General features: G+C 42.9%; 1 protein-coding gene across 3 annotated transcripts in view; it reads left to right on the top strand.

The window, feature by feature from the left end:
* The window catches only part of actr8 (actin related protein 8), a 29,585-nt gene extending 11,228 nt beyond the window's left edge, over window positions 1–18,357 (top strand). For 2 of the 3 annotated variants that reach the window (XM_038812771.1, XM_038812772.1), the window contains exons 6-13: window positions 374–467; window positions 2,133–2,265; window positions 5,627–5,780; window positions 9,368–9,463; window positions 10,105–10,245; window positions 10,472–10,736; window positions 13,346–13,509; window positions 17,506–18,357. In XM_038812771.1, the coding sequence (XP_038668699.1) occupies window positions 374–467; window positions 2,133–2,265; window positions 5,627–5,780; window positions 9,368–9,463; window positions 10,105–10,245; window positions 10,472–10,736; window positions 13,346–13,509; window positions 17,506–17,649 (1,191 nt within the window). In that variant the 3' untranslated portion in view covers window positions 17,650–18,357. The remainder of the gene's footprint in view (window positions 1–373; window positions 468–2,132; window positions 2,266–5,626; window positions 5,781–9,367; window positions 9,464–10,104; window positions 10,246–10,471; window positions 10,737–13,345; window positions 13,510–17,505) is intronic. The other variant, XM_038812774.1, reaches the window with a different exon arrangement.
* Window positions 18,358–20,701: the final 2,344 nt, after the last annotated feature.

The raw sequence follows: 20,701 nt of genomic DNA, 5'->3' as shown, positions 1-20,701 counted from the left end.
TGAGGGAGAATATTGCACCAATTCAAGATTTAAAAAAAATAAATTTAGAGTACCTAATTCATTTTTCCCAATTAAGAGGCAATTTAGCATGGCCAATCTACCTAACCTGCACATCTTTGGGTTGTGGGGGCGAAACCCACGCAAACAGGAGAATGTGCAAACTCCACACGGACAGTGACCCAGAGTCGGGATCGAACCTGGGACTTCGGCGCCGTGAGGCAGCAGGGCTAACCCACTGCACCACCGTGCTGTCCTCAATTCAAGATTTTTAACATATAATACATACATTAAGACACATTTTCCTTTTGTATTGAACTTTTAAAAATATTTTGCTCATTCTGTAATTTATTTAATTGTTTTGTTTTGACACAAGTATTACAGGTGTATTCTGCTAATCCCAGATATCTATAACAGACAACACGTTAAAGAGCTGATAAACATCCTTTTGAACAATATAGGATTTTCAGGTAAGCATACATAGCATATTTATTATTGCAGGGGATCTGGTTGCACAAATGTAATTTTAATGTGGACTTGTTTCAAAATATTCAGCAAAGGAATGCTCCAAATCATATTTAGAAAAAGAGTGCATTTTTAGAACATGACATAAGAAATAAGTACGGGAGCAGACAATATAGCCCATGGACCCTGCTTCATTCAGTATGATCAAGCTGATCTTGGGCTTCAACACCATTTTCCCACCGATCCCCATACCCCTAGGTACTCTAAGGGACCACAAATCAGTCTATCAGAGCCGTAAATATATTCATCCACAACCATCTGGGGTAAAAATGTCTCCTCAGAATCTCAAATTAAAATTTCACTTTCCCTTCTTTCACATGCTGATGAATCTGCCATGCAGAGCTTGTTTCATTTCACAATTACGATTTTTCACTTTAAGTCTAGAATACCTATTAAAATTAATAGAAATACAGGGCGGGATTCTTCCGTAATTGGCGGGGCGGGTAACTCCGGCCAGACGGAGTGACGTGAATCACTCCGGCGTCGGGCCGCCAATTCCGCACCTTCAGGGGCTAGGCCTGCCCCAGAGTGGTTTGCGCCCGCCGGCTGGCGGGAAAAGGGCTTGGCACCACGCCAACCAGCGGCGAAGGGACTCCGCCGGCCGGCGCGAGGTGGCGCAGGAGCGCCAGCGCATGCTGGCCTCATCCCCGCTCATGCGCAAAGGGCTTTGTTTCCGCACCGGCAATGGTGGACTGCTACAGCCGCCGGTGCGGAACAATAGAGTGCCCCCACGCCACAGGCCAGCCCATGGATCAGTGGGCCCCGATCGCGGGCCAGGCCACCGTGGGACACCTCCTGGGGCCAGATCTCCCCGCGCCCCCCCCCCCCCAAGAACCCCTGAGGCCGCCCACGACGCCAGGTCCCACCGATAAGGACCCACTCCAACTTACGCCGGCGGGACTGGCAAATAACGGGCGGGACTTTGGCCCATCGCGGGCCAGAGAATTCGGGCAGCCCTGGGGCCCATTGAGATGCGCCGGACCCCACCATTCTCTGAGGCGGGCAGCGCGACTCACGCCGGGCCGATATTTGGGGGGAGAATTTGGAGGACGGCGGTGGCTGGATTCACACCGACCCTGGCGATTCTCCAACTCGGCGGGTAGTCGGAGAATCCCGCCCACAGTGTCTCAAAACCTTGGGCAGCAAGATGCCCTGCCAGATTTGGGATCCTGCCGGACTTTAGGTTGGGTGGTTCGGACCATGTCCGGTCAGGTGAATGCGGAGTGTGGGAATAGCCCGGCATACAAGCGGTGACTTGGATAACTAGTTGAATGCCACACCACGCCAATGCAGCACTTAGATAAATTGTCCAGCTAAGTTTTCTTTTACACAATTAAAATTGATGTATGGCACATTCTAAAAATGTCCAATTCTCAGGCAGCTCTGATCTTTGAACAGCCAGATTTGAGATACTGTATCTGTAGAAGTTAATAGCTTCTCATTTTTAAATGAGGTATTTAATAGTTGGTTAATCAAGAATATATAAATAATTATATTTGCTCAATCATGCATAAGATAAGAAATAAATACAGGAGATTATTCAATTTTAAGAACTTTTGACAATGTTTTTAGTTATTCTTTTCCTTCATTCCTTCTATAATGTTTTCCAGGTGCTGTTGTCCATCAGGAATCAATCTGTGCTACATTTGGAAGTGGCTTAAGCAGTGCCTGTGTTATAGATGTAGGAGAACAGAAGACCAGTGTATGTTGTGTCGAGGATGGAGTGTCGCAACGAAATACCAGGTCAGGCTTCACTTTTAAAGGTGGATTAAAGATTTTTGATTCAAAGGTCCAAACCAAGGTAACCAGTGGGATATCCGAACTTGCTGTGCATAATATCTGAGGCAAAAGAAGTGTTTGAAGTGGGGCATTTTTTAATCAGTTGCAGATTATAGAAGGGAAATATTTGCAATCCCGATATTTGGAGTGCAACTCAAAATATTAGTCTGATGTGCAAACAATTTAATATATGCCACTTTATATACGAAATACAGCTTCATATAGTTTTGCAATCTGACTGACTTTTTTGATCATTAAGTGTCGTCCTAATATTTTTCTGATATTAACAGCACTGCCACAACTTGCAGCTTTAAGTCACAATGATGACAATTGATAAATAGTAGCTGCTCCAGAGTTACCGTAATATCAAAAGAAAACCTTGTTTGAAATCTGCTACAGGTGGCACAGCAGCAAACGTATTGGACGGTTCTGGGGGACTTTCGCATTCCAGTGGGGACTGAAATTTTCAGTTGAACTTTGCTCAATATCACATTTGCCAGTCTGGTCTGACACATTTGAGGATGAATATGTTTGTGACTTTTAACCCTGTGCAAGGAGTCCATGACTGGATTATTCTGACCGTGTAACAAAGGGCGAAGGTATAGATCTGGATTGGGGGCAACAAAGTAAATATCATTAGGACTGAAGTGCACATTGACACTTCTGTGCATATACGCTACTGTCCATGGAGACATGTGTTTTTGACTATTCTTCAATTTGTTTTCATTTTTCAAAAACCTATTTGGCTTTATTTTTATGCAGTTCTTAAAGGCTTTATTCTTAAAACGATATTTTTGTAATTTTTAAAAATTTGTTCATGGGATGTGAGCATTGCTAACAAAGCAGCATTTGGCATCTGTCCCTAATTATCCTTGAGGAGGTGGTGGTGAGCTGCCTTCTTGAACTGCTGCAGTCAATGTGGTGGGGGTACATATGCAGCGCTGTTAGGTAGTGCTAGGATTTCAACTCGGTGACATTGAAGAAGAGGTGATATATTTCCAAGCCATGATGCTGTTTTATTTGGAGAAGGCTTGCATGTGGCGGGATTCCCAGGCATCTGATGTCCTTGTCTTTCTATGTGGTAGAAGCTCCAAATTCAGACGGTGCTATTGAAGGTGTCTTGGCGATTTTCTATGTTGCATCTTGTATCTGGTCTACAGTGATGCCGCCAATGTGTGCCAGTGATAGAGGTGAATATTGTAATGAAATTTTAAAAATGAAATGAAAATCAAATAGGCTTCAAATGAAGTTACTGTGAAAAGCCCCTAGTCGCCACATTCCGGCGCCTGTTCGGGGAGGCTGGTACGGGAATTGAACCGTGCTGCTGGCCTGCCTTGGTCTGCTTTCAAAGCCAGTGATTTAGCCCTGTGCTAAACCAACCCCAACACCACGATTGCAGGTGTTGGCGGGGCGCCAATCAAGCGGGCCACTTTGTCTTAGATGGTGTAAAGCCTTTTGTGTCTTGGAGTTGCACGCATCTTGTCAAACGGAGTCCCTTATAGATGGTGGAAAGATTTTGATGAGTCAGGAGGTGAGGTAGTCACTGTTGAATTCCAAATCTCTGTCCTGCTCTTGAAGCCACAGTATTTATATGGCCGGTACAGCTCAGTTTCTGGTCAATGATAGACCCCTCCTTAGGGCAACACGGTAGCACAAGTGGATAGCACTGTGGCTTCACAGCGCCAGGATCCCAGGTTCAATTCCGCACTGGGTCACTGCCTGTATGTTCTATGTATCTATATATGGTCGGTGTGGGGATTCAGCAGCGGTAATGTTGTTAACCATCAGGAGAAGATGATTTAATTCTCTTTTGTTGGAGGTGGTCAAGGACTACTTCAGTAACTAAGTGAATGCGACTGAGCACTTTCAATCATCAGTAAACATCCCCATTTCTAACCATGCGTTGGATGAAAATTCATTGATGACACCGCTGAAGATGGTTGGGCTGAAGATATCAACCTGAGGAACCCCTGCAATGATGTCCTGGGACTGAAATGATTGGCCTCCAACAACCACAACCATCTTCCTCTGTGCTAGGTGTGACTTCAACCAGTGGAGAGTTTCCCCCCAACTTCCCATTGACTCAAGCTTTATGAGGGCTCCTTGGTGCCACACTCCGTTAAATGCTCCTTTATGTCAAGGGCAGTCACTCTCATCTCACCGCTTAGGGTTCTCTTTTGTCCCTGTTTGGACCAAGGCTGTAATGAGGTGAGGAGCTGAGTCACCGTGGCAGAACCCAAACTGTGCATGAGGGAGTAGGTTATTTCTGAGCAAGCATCACCTGATAGCATTGTCAACGACACCTTCCATCATTTTGCTGATGATCGCAAATAGACTGATGGAGAGGAAATTATCCGGATTGCATTTGTCTGTTCATGGACAGGGAATCGCTGGGCAATTTTCCACATTCTTGGGTAAATGCCAGCATTGTAGCGGTACAAGGTCAGCTTAGCTAGGAGCATGACTAGTTCTGGAGCACAAATCTTCTGTACTATTGCCTAATAGATGAGGGTACATAACCATTCCTGTATCCAGCTCTTTCTTGATAACACGTTTAGTGAGTCAAATCATAATTGCTCCTCCCCTTCACTCCACCACCATCTGTGCCTTCGGCCACCTCAACCCCACATACTGCCTTTCTTCCTTCAAGACCCACCTTAAAATGACTGGCACCTGTGGCTCTTGTGACCTCATAAGGAGAGCAAGATGGATCATTCACAGCACTTCTGGCTGAAGATGGATCCAAATGCTTTTTGACATTGACACGCTAGGCTCCGCCATCATTGAAGATGCGGATATTTACAAGCCTGTTTCTCCGGTTAGTTGTTCAATTGTCCGCCACCATTCACGACTGGATGTGGCACGATTGCACCTTTGATCTGATCCATTGGTTGGGGAATCGATGAGTTCTGTCTATAGCATTGCACAGTTCTTTTAACATTGAAAAGTGCTTTATAGAAGCATTATCAAGCCAAAAATAGATACTAAGCCAGATTAGAAGACAAAAAGAGGGGTGATTTGAAGTGTGGTCAAAGAGGTGGGTATTAAGGAGGATCTTGAAGAGAGGGAAGTGATGAGGTGGCAATGTTCAGGGAAGTAATTTTAGAACATGAGGATGAAAGGCACAGTTTCTGATTGGTTGAGTGAAGTGGCGGTGCAGTTGGGTTTACAGGTATGTAAGCAAACCTTAACGAACCCGCATAACTTCAAGGTGAATGTTCTTCAGAATCAGTTTGATTAGGTTTGTACATTTTTATTTCATGTTATGCCAGTAATAAACATGGATACCGACGGTATTGTTGACTGATTTATCTATGTCTGGCAGATTGCGTTTGGCATATGGAGGATCTGATGTGACCAGATGTTTCTTCTGGCTTATGCAGCGGTCTGGTTTCCCTTATAGAACTTGCCAACTATTCAATCGAATGGACTGTCTTCTCCTTCAGCAGCTTAAAGAGACATTCTGCCATCTAGATCAGGTCAAACATGGCTCCAACAAAAGTTAAAGTAGGAAAACTCTAGGAAAGCAAGTGAAAATTTAAATTCTAAATCTTGTAATCTTCAGTAAATAATAGTTTATGGTGTTTAGGAATAATATGTTTTGGGGAAAGATGCGTAAAAATTGATTGAATAATCCTTCTAAATTGTAGGATAATCCTAGTTTCAAATGTTTGATTCGATGGTGGCACGGTAGCACAGTGGTAGCACTGTTGCTTCACAGCTCCGGGGTCCCAGGTTCGATTCCCGGGTTGGCTCACTGTCTGTGTGGAGTATGCACGTTCTCCCCGTGTCTGCGTGGGTTATTTCCGGGTGCACCGGTTTCCTTCCACAGTCCAAAGATGTGCAGGTTAGGTGGGTTGGCTATGCTAAATTGCCCTTACTGTCCAAAAAGGTTAGGTGGCATTACTGGGTTACTGGGATAGGGTGGAGGTGGGGGCTTAAGTAGGGCGCTATTTCCAAGGGTCGTTGCAGACCCAATGGGCCGAATGGTCTTCATCTGCACTGTAAATTTTATGAATCTATGAATATTTGCATTTTGAAGTGAACCCATATTTAAATTTTCCTATTGCAATTTCACGGGTGGGACTTTTCCCAATGAATGGGATTTGCAGATTGAAGCTGCCGGCCTCATTGCAGCTTTCTCTGCTGTATCGGTAGCAAATTGGAAAAGAAAATGCAAGGGCTGGGTTCCATGATGTAACACTCTGATTGAACCCGGCCACCAGCAACTTTGTTTTTTAAAGATCGGGCTACTGTTTTTAGAAGCACCCCGGGGCACAGAAATAACAGTAGAACCCACCCCACTCCCACCTGAGCTCCCATGCATAGGATCTGCCCACACTGTGGGATACCATATGTAATTCAAGTTGGCGTCCCCTCACGCTGAGGCGAATCGATAATGTAATGGGGGTGTTATCAGGCACAGAGGCCTGGTAATTAGATTTAAATTTATTATTTAAAAAAATAAATGTTCTCAATTCATTTTTTCCAATTAAGGGGCAATTTAGCGTGGCCAATCCACCTACCCTGCACATCTTTGGGTTGTGGGGGTGAAACCCACGCAAACACGGGGAGAATGTGCAAACTCCACACGGACAATGACCCAGAGCCGGGATCGAACCTGGGACCTCAGCGTCGTGAGGCAGCAGTGCTAACCACTGCCCCGCCATGCTGTCCTATTTAAATTTATTCTAATGGGATTCTCGACATTGAACATCGAGAATTCCGATACATCACTGGTGGGGGTGGGGACAATTATAACCTGTAATCTGACCCTTTCGGTGAAACTTTGTGCTCCCGTTGCAATTCATGACCACAAACGAGTGTGCAAAATCCCAGCCCACAAGTTATAAAAAGTGCAACCAATGCCTATTGCACTAAATTTCAGGAACAGTTGAAATTACAGATTGATATAGGAGTGACAGACTCTTCAACCACTGTGAATTAAGAATTGACACAATTTCATTCCGTTCGTGTGCTTCCTGCCCAGACACCTTTCCCAAGTTGATAAATAAAATCAGCAATGAGAGTGCTGGATGCAAGTGAAAGTTTTTCTGTGGTCCGCACCAAGGTGTCTACTGAGACCCACTAAAATCTTCCCTTGGGTCCAATATTCTATTCCCCTAAGATAAATGCAGGGCTGGAGGAAAACTTTCATTCCATGTATGGGTCTGCCATTGGAATAAAGTCAAATTATATATTTTTAAAATATCCTGCCTTTTGTAAGACACCTGTCAAGCATTGCTTTAGTCTTCTATAGAAACATGCACAGAAACGTACATAGAAAATCGAAACAGGAGGAGAGCATTCGGCCTGCTCCACCTTTCGTTATGATCATGCTGATCATCAAGTTCAATACCCCGATCCCACCTTCCCCCCCATATCCCTTGATCCCTTTAGCCCCAAGGGCAACACGGTGGCACAGTGGTTAGCACTGCTGCCTCACAGCACCAGGGACCCAGGTTCGAATCTGACCTCGGGTGACTGTAAGCGGAGTTTGTACATTTTCCGCTTGTCTGTGTGGGTTTCCTCAGGGTGCTCTGGTTTCCTCCCACAGTCCAAAGATTGGCAGGTTAGGTGGTTTGGCTATGATCAATTGCCCCTTTGGGGTGGAGTTGCAGGAATTGGGGAGGATTGGGCCTAGATAGAGTGGTCTTTCGAAGGGTCATTGCAGAATTGATGGGCCGAATGGCCTCCTGCACTGTTTCTATGATTCTATCTAATTCCTTTTTGGAATTACACAACATTTTGGCCTCAATTACTTTATGTGGCAGTGAATTCCACAGATTCACCACTCTCTAGATGAAGAAATTTCTCCTCACCTCAGCCCTGAAAGGTTTACCCCTTATCTTCAAACTATGACCCGTAATTCTGGACTCCCCCACCATTGGGAACATTCTTTCTGAATCTACCCTGTCTAAACCTGTTAGAATTTTGTAAGTTTCTATGAGATCTAAACTCCAATGAATATAATAATAATCTTTATTAGTGTCATAAGTAGGCTTACATTAACACTGCACTAAAGTTACTCTGAAAATCCCCTTGTCGCCACACTCCGGCACCTGTTCAGGTACACTGAGGGAGGATTCAGAATGCCCTATTCACCTAACAAGCATGTCTTTCGGGACTTGTGGGAGGAAACTGGAGCACCCAGAGGAAACCCACACAGACACGGGGAGTATGTGTAGACTCCGCAAGGACAGTGACCCAAGCTGAAAATCGAACCCGGGGCCCTGAAGCGGCGAAGCAACAGTGCTAACCATTGTGCTACCGTGCCACTCGAGCCGTCCTCACCAAGTTAGGCTCTTCTCATATGACAGTCTCGCCATCACAGGAATCAGCCTGGTAAGCCTTTGCTGCACTCTGCAGCAAAAATCGCAACAACTTGCATTTCTTTAGCACTTTACACTTGGTAAAGCAATCCAAGGTACTTCACAAGAGTGTTATCAAACAAAATTTGATATGGAGCCCCAAAAGGCGATGCAAGAGAGGTAGAGAAGCAGAGGTTTAAGGATGAAGCATCCTTGGCAGCACAACCCCAATTGTGGAACAATTAAAATTAGGGATGCTCAAGAGTTCAGAGTTGGACGAGCACAAGAGATCTCGGTGGTTGTAGAACTGGTGGAGATTACATAGATAGGAAGAGGTGAATCCATGGAGGAATTGGAAAATGAGGTTGAGAATTTTAAATCAGGGCATTGAGAGCCAGTGCAGCTCAGTGAGAATGGGGGTTGTGTGTGAACAGGATGTGGTGAAGGTTAGGAGTTTGCAGAGGGTTAGAACATGAGAGAATTGGCAGGAGTGCAGTGGAATAGTCAAGAATAACCTTTAAAATACTCAATTAATCATTTTCACCTAACATGTTGTCCCATACCTTGCATTAACAAATAACTTACAAGTAACCAGTATACAAGTCAGTAAACCAGATTAAAATGGAAGTCTCTGATCTCATTTCATTCCTTCAGGCATCTCTTTCCACTATCCCCACCTTGAATGATGATGTTAAGTTGAAAGCATTATAAAGGTGTCGAGTAAAATATTACTCTTGTTCCATTTCACTAAACAGGACATTTCTGGAATTCAGGATCATGAATTCAAGGTCCGTCAACCAGATTCTCCAGCATTATTATACCAGTTGCGACAAGGAGATGAAAAGCTACAGGTGACTGAAACGTGTATTTTAAAGATGTTTCCTTTGAGTAGCATTCTAATTTGCAATCAATGAAGAATTTGTGGTCTTCTAACTAAAAATGTTGAGTTCAGTCTGAGCTAAATGCTGTATTATGTTTTGAAGAAACAGGAATATTGAATTTTTTGTCCAGACAGCTACCACTGGTTTTCTTTGTCCGTTGTGGGTAAAGACGCATTCGATTTTTATCCACCAAAATTCAGTCAAAGCTAAAGGTAGTTGTAAAGAACAAACTAGCCATCATAGTGTTCCAGAATGCAGTCTAAAGAAAAACCAGCAGTATCTTCTGATGATGAAAAAGTGTATTATTACCTTTCTTGGGCATTGCAGCAACAAATTATTAAGATGAGCAGGAGATGATTGGGAGGAAACTAAAAAGGCTTGCAAATTTTTAAATCAGCCATCATTTCTCTGCATTATTAATAATTCCAGGATCAATCTATTTCAGATAGGGCGGCCTTTAGACTTGAATTAATTTGGTCAAAAATGAGGACTTGAAATCTTTGATAGGCACGTGGGAATTTTAGCCTGCCACTCAGATGCTAATTCAGAACCAAATAAAAACTTTTGAGCTATGAATGCTGGTTAATAAATTTAATATTTGCTGACTATAGGCACCGATGGCACTGTTTTATCCAACTACTTTTGGAATTGTGGGACAGAAGATAACCTCATTGCAACACCGATTTCATGGTGATTCAGAAGATCCATATGATGAGCATTACTTAGTGGCAACCCAAAGTAAACAGGAGCAGGTGAGGGTCACTAATTTGATAATACTTCGCAGAAAAGTCTCTTTAAATTGACAGATATGTAGTGAAATGGATGAGACACAAGTAAATCATTAATCGTTACAAAACAATATATTAGCTTGCTAAAGAATCTGCAGAGACCATCATGGCTTTGTGCTTGTAAAATCTGAGAACTTGTTACACATTTTATACCGAGCCGCTTAATATGATACCACTGCTATTGCCTTAGGCTGCCAAAGCTATTGCCGAGAGGAAAGCATTAGCTAAGTATGCTGGATATGAAGGAGAATCGGGCACTCAGAACACCGACAGTGCAGAGAAGAGTCATTCTCATGAACTAGAACTTGGAACATCTCAGCATGATTGCCTATTGGGAGGAAATGATTCTGAGGATCTCCCAGCTGCTCTGATGGCCAGAAAAACAACTGTGTCACAATTTGAAGGAAAGGCTTTGGGGCTCGACAAATCAATACTGCACAGTATTGATTGCTGTGGTAAGAATAACTATGAAATGTACTGTAGTTTTATAAAAATAAGTGATGGGCATTCATTTGAAAACTGCTTTCAATCCTTGTTACATTTACAGGGCAGTGTGTATACTTTAAAGCAAAAGGTAATTAGCATTTTGGGTCATCAAATGCAAGAATAAAGGTAATTGTGTGCCGTTTTGGATATCATAGAAAGGACGTTAAAGATTTTCCAGCATTCACTAGAATGATTCCTGAATGTTATCAATGCAGCAGAGAAGCTAAGAGGAAATTTAATAATAGTTTTGGTTCAGAGGTATGAAGGATTTTATTGAGTGGTTGGAGAAATATCATTTCCTTTGGCTAGCAAGTCAATGATGAGGGATCATCAGTTTAAAATGATCACAGAATGAGGGCAGATGTTAGAGAAAATGATTTATGTGGCACATTGGTGACCTACAGAACACTTTGTCAGAGTGAATGGTTAAGGCAAAGACTATCGGACTCGTGAGGAAAAACTTTTGAATAATAATATTAATTACTGGATGAGCAGAAGAATCCTCCAATTGAATATTGGGAAGGCTGCGCCATTATTTTCGTTCCCTGTTCCAGCGCCATTCCCGAACTACTGACAACATTCTCTCTCCCTGGCAACAGCCTGAGATTAAGCATCTATTTGAAACATTTGCATCAGAGATGAGCTTCATATTCGTGCCATTGCTAAGACCATTTAGGGGCTGGTTTAGCACACTGGGCTAAATAGCTGGCTTGTAATGCAGAACAAAGCAGCAGCGCAGGTTTCAGTTCCCGTACCGGCCTCCCCAAACAGGCGACGGAATGTGGCGACTAGGGGCTTTTCACAGTAACCTCATTGAAGCCTACTGGTGACAATAAGTGATTATTATTATTATTTCTGCTCATTTCCGCCTCTGTAACATCGTCTGTCTTCACCTCCTGTCTCAACTTAAATCCTAATTTCTGCCTTCGTTGCCTCTAGACTGAACTATTCCAATGCACTCTTGGCTGGTCTCCCATAAACTGGAAGTAATCCAAAATGCTGCTGCTCGTATCTTACCTCACACCAAGCAAGCCCTTTTCCCCAATGATTCCTGTGCTCTCTAATCTACAATGACTCCTGATCAAACAACATCTTAATTTTAATAATTCTCATCTTTTTTTCAAAATCGTCACTCCCCTTTCTTTGTAATATCCCCTGTTGCTCTTTTTAATGAGTGGATTACTGTCCCACCTGAGTCACCAATAATGTTGCCAATCGGCACCGGAGTAAGGTTGCCAATTAATAATGATTCACTTTAGAGTCGCCAGGTATCAAATGATGCCACCACAAGGCTTTACCGGATATCGATCAAAGACCAAACAACCAGTTAGTCAGTTCAAGTTCAAAGATAGTTTATTTACACACAAGGATTACTTCGACATGCAATATAAAACACTACAAGTTAAACTACACCTTACAACTACAATAACCTATACTTAACTTCAGGGCAACTGGCTCTATGCAGATGAACAAGGCCTTTGTTCAGATCTTGCGTGGCTGGGTGGAAGAAGTGGCTTAGTTTCTGCTGGGCTCATCCGTCTGGTAGCGATCGTTGGTCTTGAACTTGCCTTCTGGTCGTAATGCTACACTTGGTTTTAGGAGTAGGCCGGGGCCAAGAGAGACCGAACGCATGGCTGTGTCTTTTTTTATCCCTCTGGGATTTGCGCTCTTTGGGGCGGTCCTTAGCTTTGGACCCAATAATTCAACAGGCTTCAATCACTGCCTTTGATTTTGGCCAATAAAGGGGTGGGTGCCTTGATGGCTGGGTGTGTCCTGAGTGGCCATTGACCTTAGCTGTTTGGGCTTTCTTAGCGAATGGAGTAGCGCTGGTTAGTCTGCATCTGTATCGGTTACCTGAGTACAGTCCTTTTGTTCTGGGGAAATGGGCAATTAGAATGCAAACGAGCGGGGGTTTCGATCGTGTCCCGCTATCTGAGTTGTAAATACACACACAAGCTCTGAGTGTGTCTGAGTCCTGAGTTGGCCATAATTCCCATGGTCCTTTGCAGGTGGCCATCTGAGATGGCTACACCCCCCAGTCCCACAATGCTACAAGATATCTCCGCTTCTCCAATTCCAGCTGTTGACCATGCTCCACCATTGGTCGTTATGCTTTTAGTTGCTTAGGCCCCAATGCACCAAATGGTCACCTTCTGTGCTGGGTGGTTCTATGATTCTGTACTTCAACAAAGAGCTGTTGGAGTCATTTATATTTGATTTATAAGCATAAGTTTAGAAGTATGTTTAAATTGACTTATGGAAATGAGTGATGCTCTGTTCTTGTATATGGTGTCTTATGGAGCAATCAAGCTGCGGTTTCTGTCTGACATCTCAAGTTTACAGGGTCAAGTTATTTTTGTGAAATTACAATAACCAAATAATTAAACTTTTCATGAGGAATGCAAATATCTAATTTTTTAACGCAAGTTTGAATATGTAACTTTTAATGGATTAATTTGTTAAGATTGTTTTGAACAAGCTCCTTATGTAATTTGGAAAAGAATCAGTCAAAGCCCCATGCTACCTTAATATTATCTTGGTACTGTGCATTACATAAGAGAAACATGTACACTTTCAGGCTCTGATGAAACAAAAAAGAAAATGTACAGTTCCATTTTGGTAGTTGGAGGAGGCCTAATGTTCCATGGGGCTCAAGAATTTTTACAACACAGAATTCTCAACAAGATGCCACCTTCATTCCGCAGAATAGTAGAGAATGTTGAAGTTATCACAAGACCCAAGGTGAGAAAAATAATGTTGTACAATATGGTATTGTTTAAGAGGTTAGATTAAATCTCTGGTTGATCTAGATTATCGACAGGTTAGAAAGCCATCAAAGAGACACAGTTTTACACGTATTCTTTAATGGGATGTGGGCACCGCTGGCAACACCAGCATTTGTTGCCCATCCTTAATTGCCCTTGAGCTGAGGCGCAAGTTAAGAGTCAACCTCAATGCTGTGGATCTGGAGTCTCGGGATGTCAGGTTTCCTTCCCAGACGGACATTATTGAAACAGATGGGTTTTTACAATAATCAACAATGATATCATGGGTACCATTACTGAGACTAGTTTTATAATTTCAGATTTATTAATTGAATTTAAGTTTCACAAGCTGCCATGGTGGGAATTGAACCCCTGGCCCCTGATCATTAGCCTCAGCCTCTGGACTACTCGTTCGGGGAAATTAACATTACGCCACTGTCTTCCCATAACATGTCATCAAAGCCTTCAGCTGACCGATGGAGTCCTATGGAGTCACCCGCAAGTGGAAAGGTGAGAATCGTTTTAACTCATGGGCAAAACAAGCGACGCACAGCAAGCAGGCATGACTCCTGTTGGCATTCTGCTTGCTGACTTCCCGATCAAAATATCAGAGAACAGCTGTCCTAACAGCAGGAGGCCACCAGCCGAGATTCTAAGGAACAGTCCCTTGCACAAGGTCAGAGTTATGGCTGGCGAATCCTCCTGACACATCAGGAAATCTTGAGGAATATGTCTAAAATGTACCACATTGGGCTTCTTTTGGCTTTGGCTGATGCTCCCTGCAGATTTTGGCTGGTGGGGAAGTCATTGCTGCTCCCTTGCTAAGTATACAGTGAACAAAAAATTCTATGTTCTTTAAAAACATTTTTGATCATTTTGAAGCTCACATATGAATATTTCTAAATATTTGAGGACCTTTGGTTTTAAAAGAAAATTTTTTTAAGGGGCAATTTAGCATAGCCAATCCACCTACCCTGCACATCTTTGGGTTGTGGAGGCGAAACCCATGCAAACACGGGGAATATGCAAGCTCTACATAGACAGTGACCCAGGGCTGAGATAGAACCTGGGACCTCGAGGCGTGAAGCAGCCTGCTGCCCATATTTGAGGACCTTTAATCCACTATAATTTAATGCCAAGTTCCACAACTCCAGCTTGTAGAATCACAGATTATTTTGAAATGTATTTCTTGTCTTTTGCATACAGATTAATTTTACTGGAACAGCATTTCTAAATGTATCCAACTGCATTGATAGTTAGAGTTCCTAACGGAAGCTTGACTTTCATTTACCCCACTCAACTAACTACGCTGCATAATTTTGAATGTTCTGCAGAATGTACCTAATGCTATCGCAAATCAACACTCTCAGTGAATTTAGTTGCCTACATGCCTGCTCATCTCAGTGACAGAATCTACTTTAACTTGCCCACCTATTGGAAACTATGTGGCGTGGCGGGCAATTAAAATGGAGTGGGAATTTTACTCATTCCTTCCTTGCTCTGATATGCCTAAATTTTAAGTTATTGGCAGCAAGAACATCCACCATGAGTTTGAGTGGAACTTTTTAAATATGCAAATTGCGCCCCAATGTTGCATTTTAAACCTAAGGACAGAGCAGCATCCATTTTGACTTCTGGAAACCTCATGTTAAAATTTAAGAAAGAAGAACAAAGAAAAATTACAGCACAGGAACAGGCCCTTCGGCCCTCCAAGCCTGCGCCGATCCAGATCCTCAATCTAAAACTGTCGCCTATTTTCTAAGGATCTGTATCCCTCTGCTCCCTGCCCATTCATGTATCTGCCTAGATACATCTTAAATGATGCTATCGTACCCGCCTCTACCACAACTGCCAGCAATGCGTTACAGGCACCCACCACCCTCTGCGTAAAGAACTTTCCACGCATATCTCCCTTAAACTTTTCCCCGCTCACCTTGAGCTCGTGACCCCTAGTAATTGAGTCCCCCACTTTGGGGATAACGCTTCTTGCCATCCACCCTGTCTATACCTCTCATGATTTTGTAGACCTCAATGAGGTCCCCCCTCAACCTCGTCTTTCTAATGAAAATAATCCTGATCTACTCAACCTCTCTTCATAGCTAGCGCCCTCCATACCAGGCAACATCCTGGTGAACCTCCTCTGCACCTTCTCCAAAGCATCCACATCCTTTTGGTAATGTGGCAACCAGAACTGTACTTTATCATTTGTACCTACCTACCTACGACTTTACGGAGAACATGTATGACACTTAAAACCACATTCATCCAATTTAGAGGATGGAAAATCTTGTCGACTTCAATTAATGCATATTCCACCTCTGTATACACGTTTGTCATGCATTCTGAATGGTAGGAGCATTAAATTCTAAGTTTTTACCCCATGTATTTTGAGACAACTGTAACGAGCATCCTGATGGTGTAAAATAATCATCTATATTGGTTACCATCTCCTCATCTCAAAGTTGAGCCCTCTGTTACGAATGCAACATCCAATAATCTTAGTTTTCTCTCCCCACTCTAAAATTTGCAGCCTGATGCTGTAAAAGAATAGAATATTGCTTCTACACCCAGAGCAGTTTCTCCAGCACTTCTACAAACCTGAGCAAAATACAAAGAAATCATTCTTGTCTATAGAATGATTCCTGCATTGAATAACAACCACACCTCGTTTCCCACTATTATCATCTTTGTTGTGCCCTTTTTCTTCCCTTTTGTACCACGTCTTATCTTTTGTCTTCCCATTTGTATTCATCCTCTTGTCGACCCCTTCCTACTAACTCTTCTTAAATACACTTGTTGTGTAAGTTAACATATGAAAAAAATGACTGCTCTAGCTAATATCTCAGGAATCTATTATGGAGGAAGTCTCAATGTGCATTTAGAAAATCATGGTGTCAATATTTTTTAAGAAACGGAAATTTTGTTTGACAAATTTGTTCAAGGTTTTTGAAGCTGCAACTAGTAGCATAGATGAATGACAGCCAGTAGATGTAGTATATTTAGATTTCTAAAAGGCATTCAAGATGCCACACAAAGGCAGCAAGGTGGCACAGTGGTTAGCATTGCTGCCTCACGGTGCCGAGGTCCCAGGTTTGATCCCGGCTCTGGGTCACTTTCCGTGTGGAGTTTGCACATTCATAGATTCATAGAATTACAGTGCAGAAGGAGGCCATTCGGCCCATCAAGTCTGCACCGGCTCTTGGAAAGAGCACCCTACCCAAGCCCACACCTCCACCCTATCCCCATAACCCAGTAACCCACCCAACACCGAGGGCACTTTAAATTTTTCTAATTAATGGTAATTTAGCATGGCCAATCCACCTAACCGGCACATCTTTGGACTGTGGGAGAAAACCGGAGGAAACCCATACACACACGGGGAGAACGTGCAAACTCCGCACAGACAGTGACCCAAGCCGGTAATCGAACCTGGGACTTTGGAGCTGTGAAGCAATTGTGCTAACCACTATGCTACCGTGCTGTCCATTCTCCCCGTGTTTGCGTGGGTTTCGCCCCCCACAACCCAAAAGATGTGCAGGGTCGGTGGATTGGCCACGCTAAATTGCCCCTTAATTAGAAAAAATGAATTGGGTACACTAAATTGTTTTTAAAAAGATGCCACACAAAAAGTTAATATGCACAATCTTAGTTTTGGAGGATTTTCTGAATTTTGAGAGTCTGAGTGGATGTACTAGTGGGAGCATTTCCTGTGCTTTGTCTCAAGAAGAAAAAGCAGCCTTTCTATCATTCTCTGGCCAAAATATGTTGGCCTTGTTGCATATCCAAAATAGAATTTGTTAGAAAATCTGCATCTCTGTTTACTCTGTTATTTTTATTTTATTTGACGTTCACTGAGCTTGAAAATTTTTCAACAGTGCAGAAAATGCAAAGCAATACGGCACAGTTTTAAAATGCCTTTCACCAATCTGTTGGAGAGATTCATAAGCTGAATCTTTTATCTTTTTATCATTAGGACATGGATCCACGCTTGATAGCATGGAAAGGTGGTGCAGTTCTGGCTTGTCTAGATACAACACAGGAACTGTGGATACATCAGCGTGAGTGGCAACGGTTTGGAGTACGCATGCTGCGGGAGAGAGCACCATTTGTATGGTGAAAGGTCCTATCCATAATGACCCTGACAAAATAAATGTTTGGGACTGATTTTTTTGAAAGCTTGGACATATATTAATTTTGTTATCCTTTCATTTTAAGAAAATGGTAAAATTGTTACTGAAATTATTAAAAGGTCTGCAGTTATATGTACAGTATTTTGAAAAAATAAAGAGGAAGAGTTTATCCATAGTCATGTCGCTGCGGCAAAACCATTTTCCTGATGATGCTGTTACTGTGCAACTATTTTGTATTGCTGATCGAAGAGACACGGAGATTCACCCCTGTGGGATTCTCCGTTCCCGCTGCAGTGAATGGAGATTTGGCTGGGCGCCAAACTCAGTCCTCGCTGACAGCGGTAGCGAGGCGGACTCGTGGCAGAGAATCCCGCCCGTGCTGTCTAAGCTCTTTGTCTTTCACTCGTCAGGACAGAATCGTAAGAATACCAAATTTCAACGGATACAAAAAATTTATACTGTATGAGAAAAGAGTGCTTTATTGATGGGCAAGTGGACTCTGGTAGTGGCATTGCCATGGATAATGCAAAAGGGAACAGTTATCTCTTAAGCTTTTGTTTGGAAAAAAGGCATGATGCCTGGACAAGTTATTTTTGTTTGCAACACACCGGATCCTGCAAATGAATATGTGCAGCTTCTACCTAGCTACATTTGTATATTTTGTATTCATTATAAATAAAGGTTTGCCTAACTCACCTTTGTCCTAAATTTAAAAAATTTAAGCACATTTATCAAACTATGAAATATATATATTTAGAATTACTGTGTTGGAAGAGGTGATTTGCTGTTTTGTTTCAGGCACCGTATAATAATAATCTTTATTGTCACAAGTAGGCTTACATTACAGTAAGTTTCCGTGGTATGCCCCTGGTAGACACATTCCGGCGCCTGTTCGGGTACACAGGGAGAATTCAGAATTTCCAGATTATCTAACAACACTTCTTTCGGGACTTGTGGGAGAAAACCGGAGCACCCGGAGGAAACCCACGCAGACTCGGGGAGAACGTGCAGGCTCTGCACACACAGTGACCCAAGCCAGGAATCCAACCTGGGACCTGGAACTGTGAAGCAACAGTGCTAACCACTGTGTTACCGTGCTGCCCTCTTTGAAATGATTTCAACCAGATAGCCTTTCATTTTCCTTCGGCAGACAAGGGATATCTTGCAATGAAGTACCAATATCTCAGCAGCTGCAGGTTACTTTTGCTCATACGCCCAGTCCACTTATGGTTGGTTGAGAGTTTTAGCTACTCTTTTTTTTCGCTATGGGTAAAACAATCAGGTTACAAATAAAGCATTATTCCCATCTTCATTTTGAAGACAACTGGCTGGAAATATACTTGTGTCAAGATGCAGTGGCATTATACAAAGCTTTATGCTGGTGTTGGAGAAACAAAGTCCATAGGATCCACGTGCATAGGATCAGAAGAAGGCCATTCAGCCCATCGAGTCTTCTCCGCAATTCAATACGATCATGGTTGATTGTCCACTTCAATGCCTTTTTCCCAACACTATCCTCACATCCCTTTGTCACTGGTAGTTAGAAATCTGTCAATCTCTACTTGGACAGACTCGATGACTGAGCTTCCACAGCACTCTGGGATAGAGAATTCTAAAGATTCACGACCCTCTGATTAAAACGTTACTCTTTAATCGGTCCTAAGTGGCATCCCTCTTATTTTGAAATTGTGCCATCTAGTTCTATACTCCCAACCAGGGGAAACACCATACCTGCAGCCACCATCAGTCGTTTTTTTTTGAAAAAAGAATTTAGAGTACTCAATTCATTTTTTCCAATTAAAGCGCAATTTAATATGGCCAATCCACCTACCCTGCACATCTTTGGATTGTGGGGGCGAAACCGATGCAAACACGGGGAGGATGTGCAATCTCCACACGCACAGTGACCCAGAGCTGGGATCGAACCCGGGACCTTGCCGCCGTGAGGCAGCAATGCTAACCACAGCACCACCGTGCTGCCCTCACCATCAGTCCTTTTAATTGTTTGGTAGGTTTCAGTGTGATCGCCTCTCATCCTTCGAAACTCTGGAGAGTACATGCCCAGTTTTCTCAATGTTTCTTCGTAGGACAGTCCTGCCATTCTGGGAACAAGTCTAGTAAACCTTTGTTGCACTCCCTGTATGGCAACAATATCCATTCTGAGGTAAGGGGACCAAAACTGCACACACTACTTCAGCTGTGATCTAACCAAGCTCCTTTACAATTGAAGCAAGAATTCAATACTCCTATATTCGAATCCTCTTCCGACCAAAAGCTAACATTCCATTAGCCTTCCTAATTGCTTTCATATTGGCGACTACACCAGGTCCCTTTGCACATCTACACTTTCTAATCTCTTACCGTTTAAAAAATACATTGCACTCTGTTCCTCCTACCAAAGTGGATAACTTGGCATGTTTCCACATTATATTCCAAATGCCATGTTCTTGCTCACTCAATATAAAACTGGTGGTTTTGTAGTTTTCCAGGGAACTAGAGCTCTATCTTGGATGGGTATGAGTTCCCTCATTTATGCCTGAATGAATAAACCGGTTTAAGCAAAGGAACTCAAAGTCTCGTTTGGTTTTTGCAGAATTGGGGAAGATCCTTATCTCATCTCACCATCATAAGCTACTCAACCTTTCCCCATTAAAAAATCCCTCCATATCCAGGAACAAGCGAGATAATCTTTTCTGGATTGCCTCCAATACCAGTATATCTTTCTTTAGATAAAGGGACCTAAACGTCATAGTATTTCCAGGTGTGGTCTGCCCTTTTATAGTTTTAGCAAACTTCCCTTTGAAATAAAGGCCAACATTCCGTTAGCCTTCCCTATTTGCTGAACCAGCATGCTAGCGTTTTGTGATTTATGCCTGAGGACCTCCAAATCCCTCTGTACTGTAGCTTTCTGCAGCCTTTAGCCATTCCCATAATATTCAGCTCCATTATAGCTCCTACCAAAGTGCAGAACTTCAAATTTCCCACATCATACTCCATCTGCCAAATCTTTGCCCAAATGGCCTGACCAGGTAAGGATGG

The sequence above is a fragment of the Scyliorhinus canicula genome, chromosome 11, assembly GCF_902713615.1.
Source record: "Scyliorhinus canicula chromosome 11, sScyCan1.1, whole genome shotgun sequence".
In the NCBI taxonomy this organism is placed as follows: domain Eukaryota; kingdom Metazoa; phylum Chordata; class Chondrichthyes; order Carcharhiniformes; family Scyliorhinidae; genus Scyliorhinus; species Scyliorhinus canicula.
Note: the sequence above shows the minus strand (reverse complement) of the source record. Positions and strands in the feature narration are given on the sequence as shown.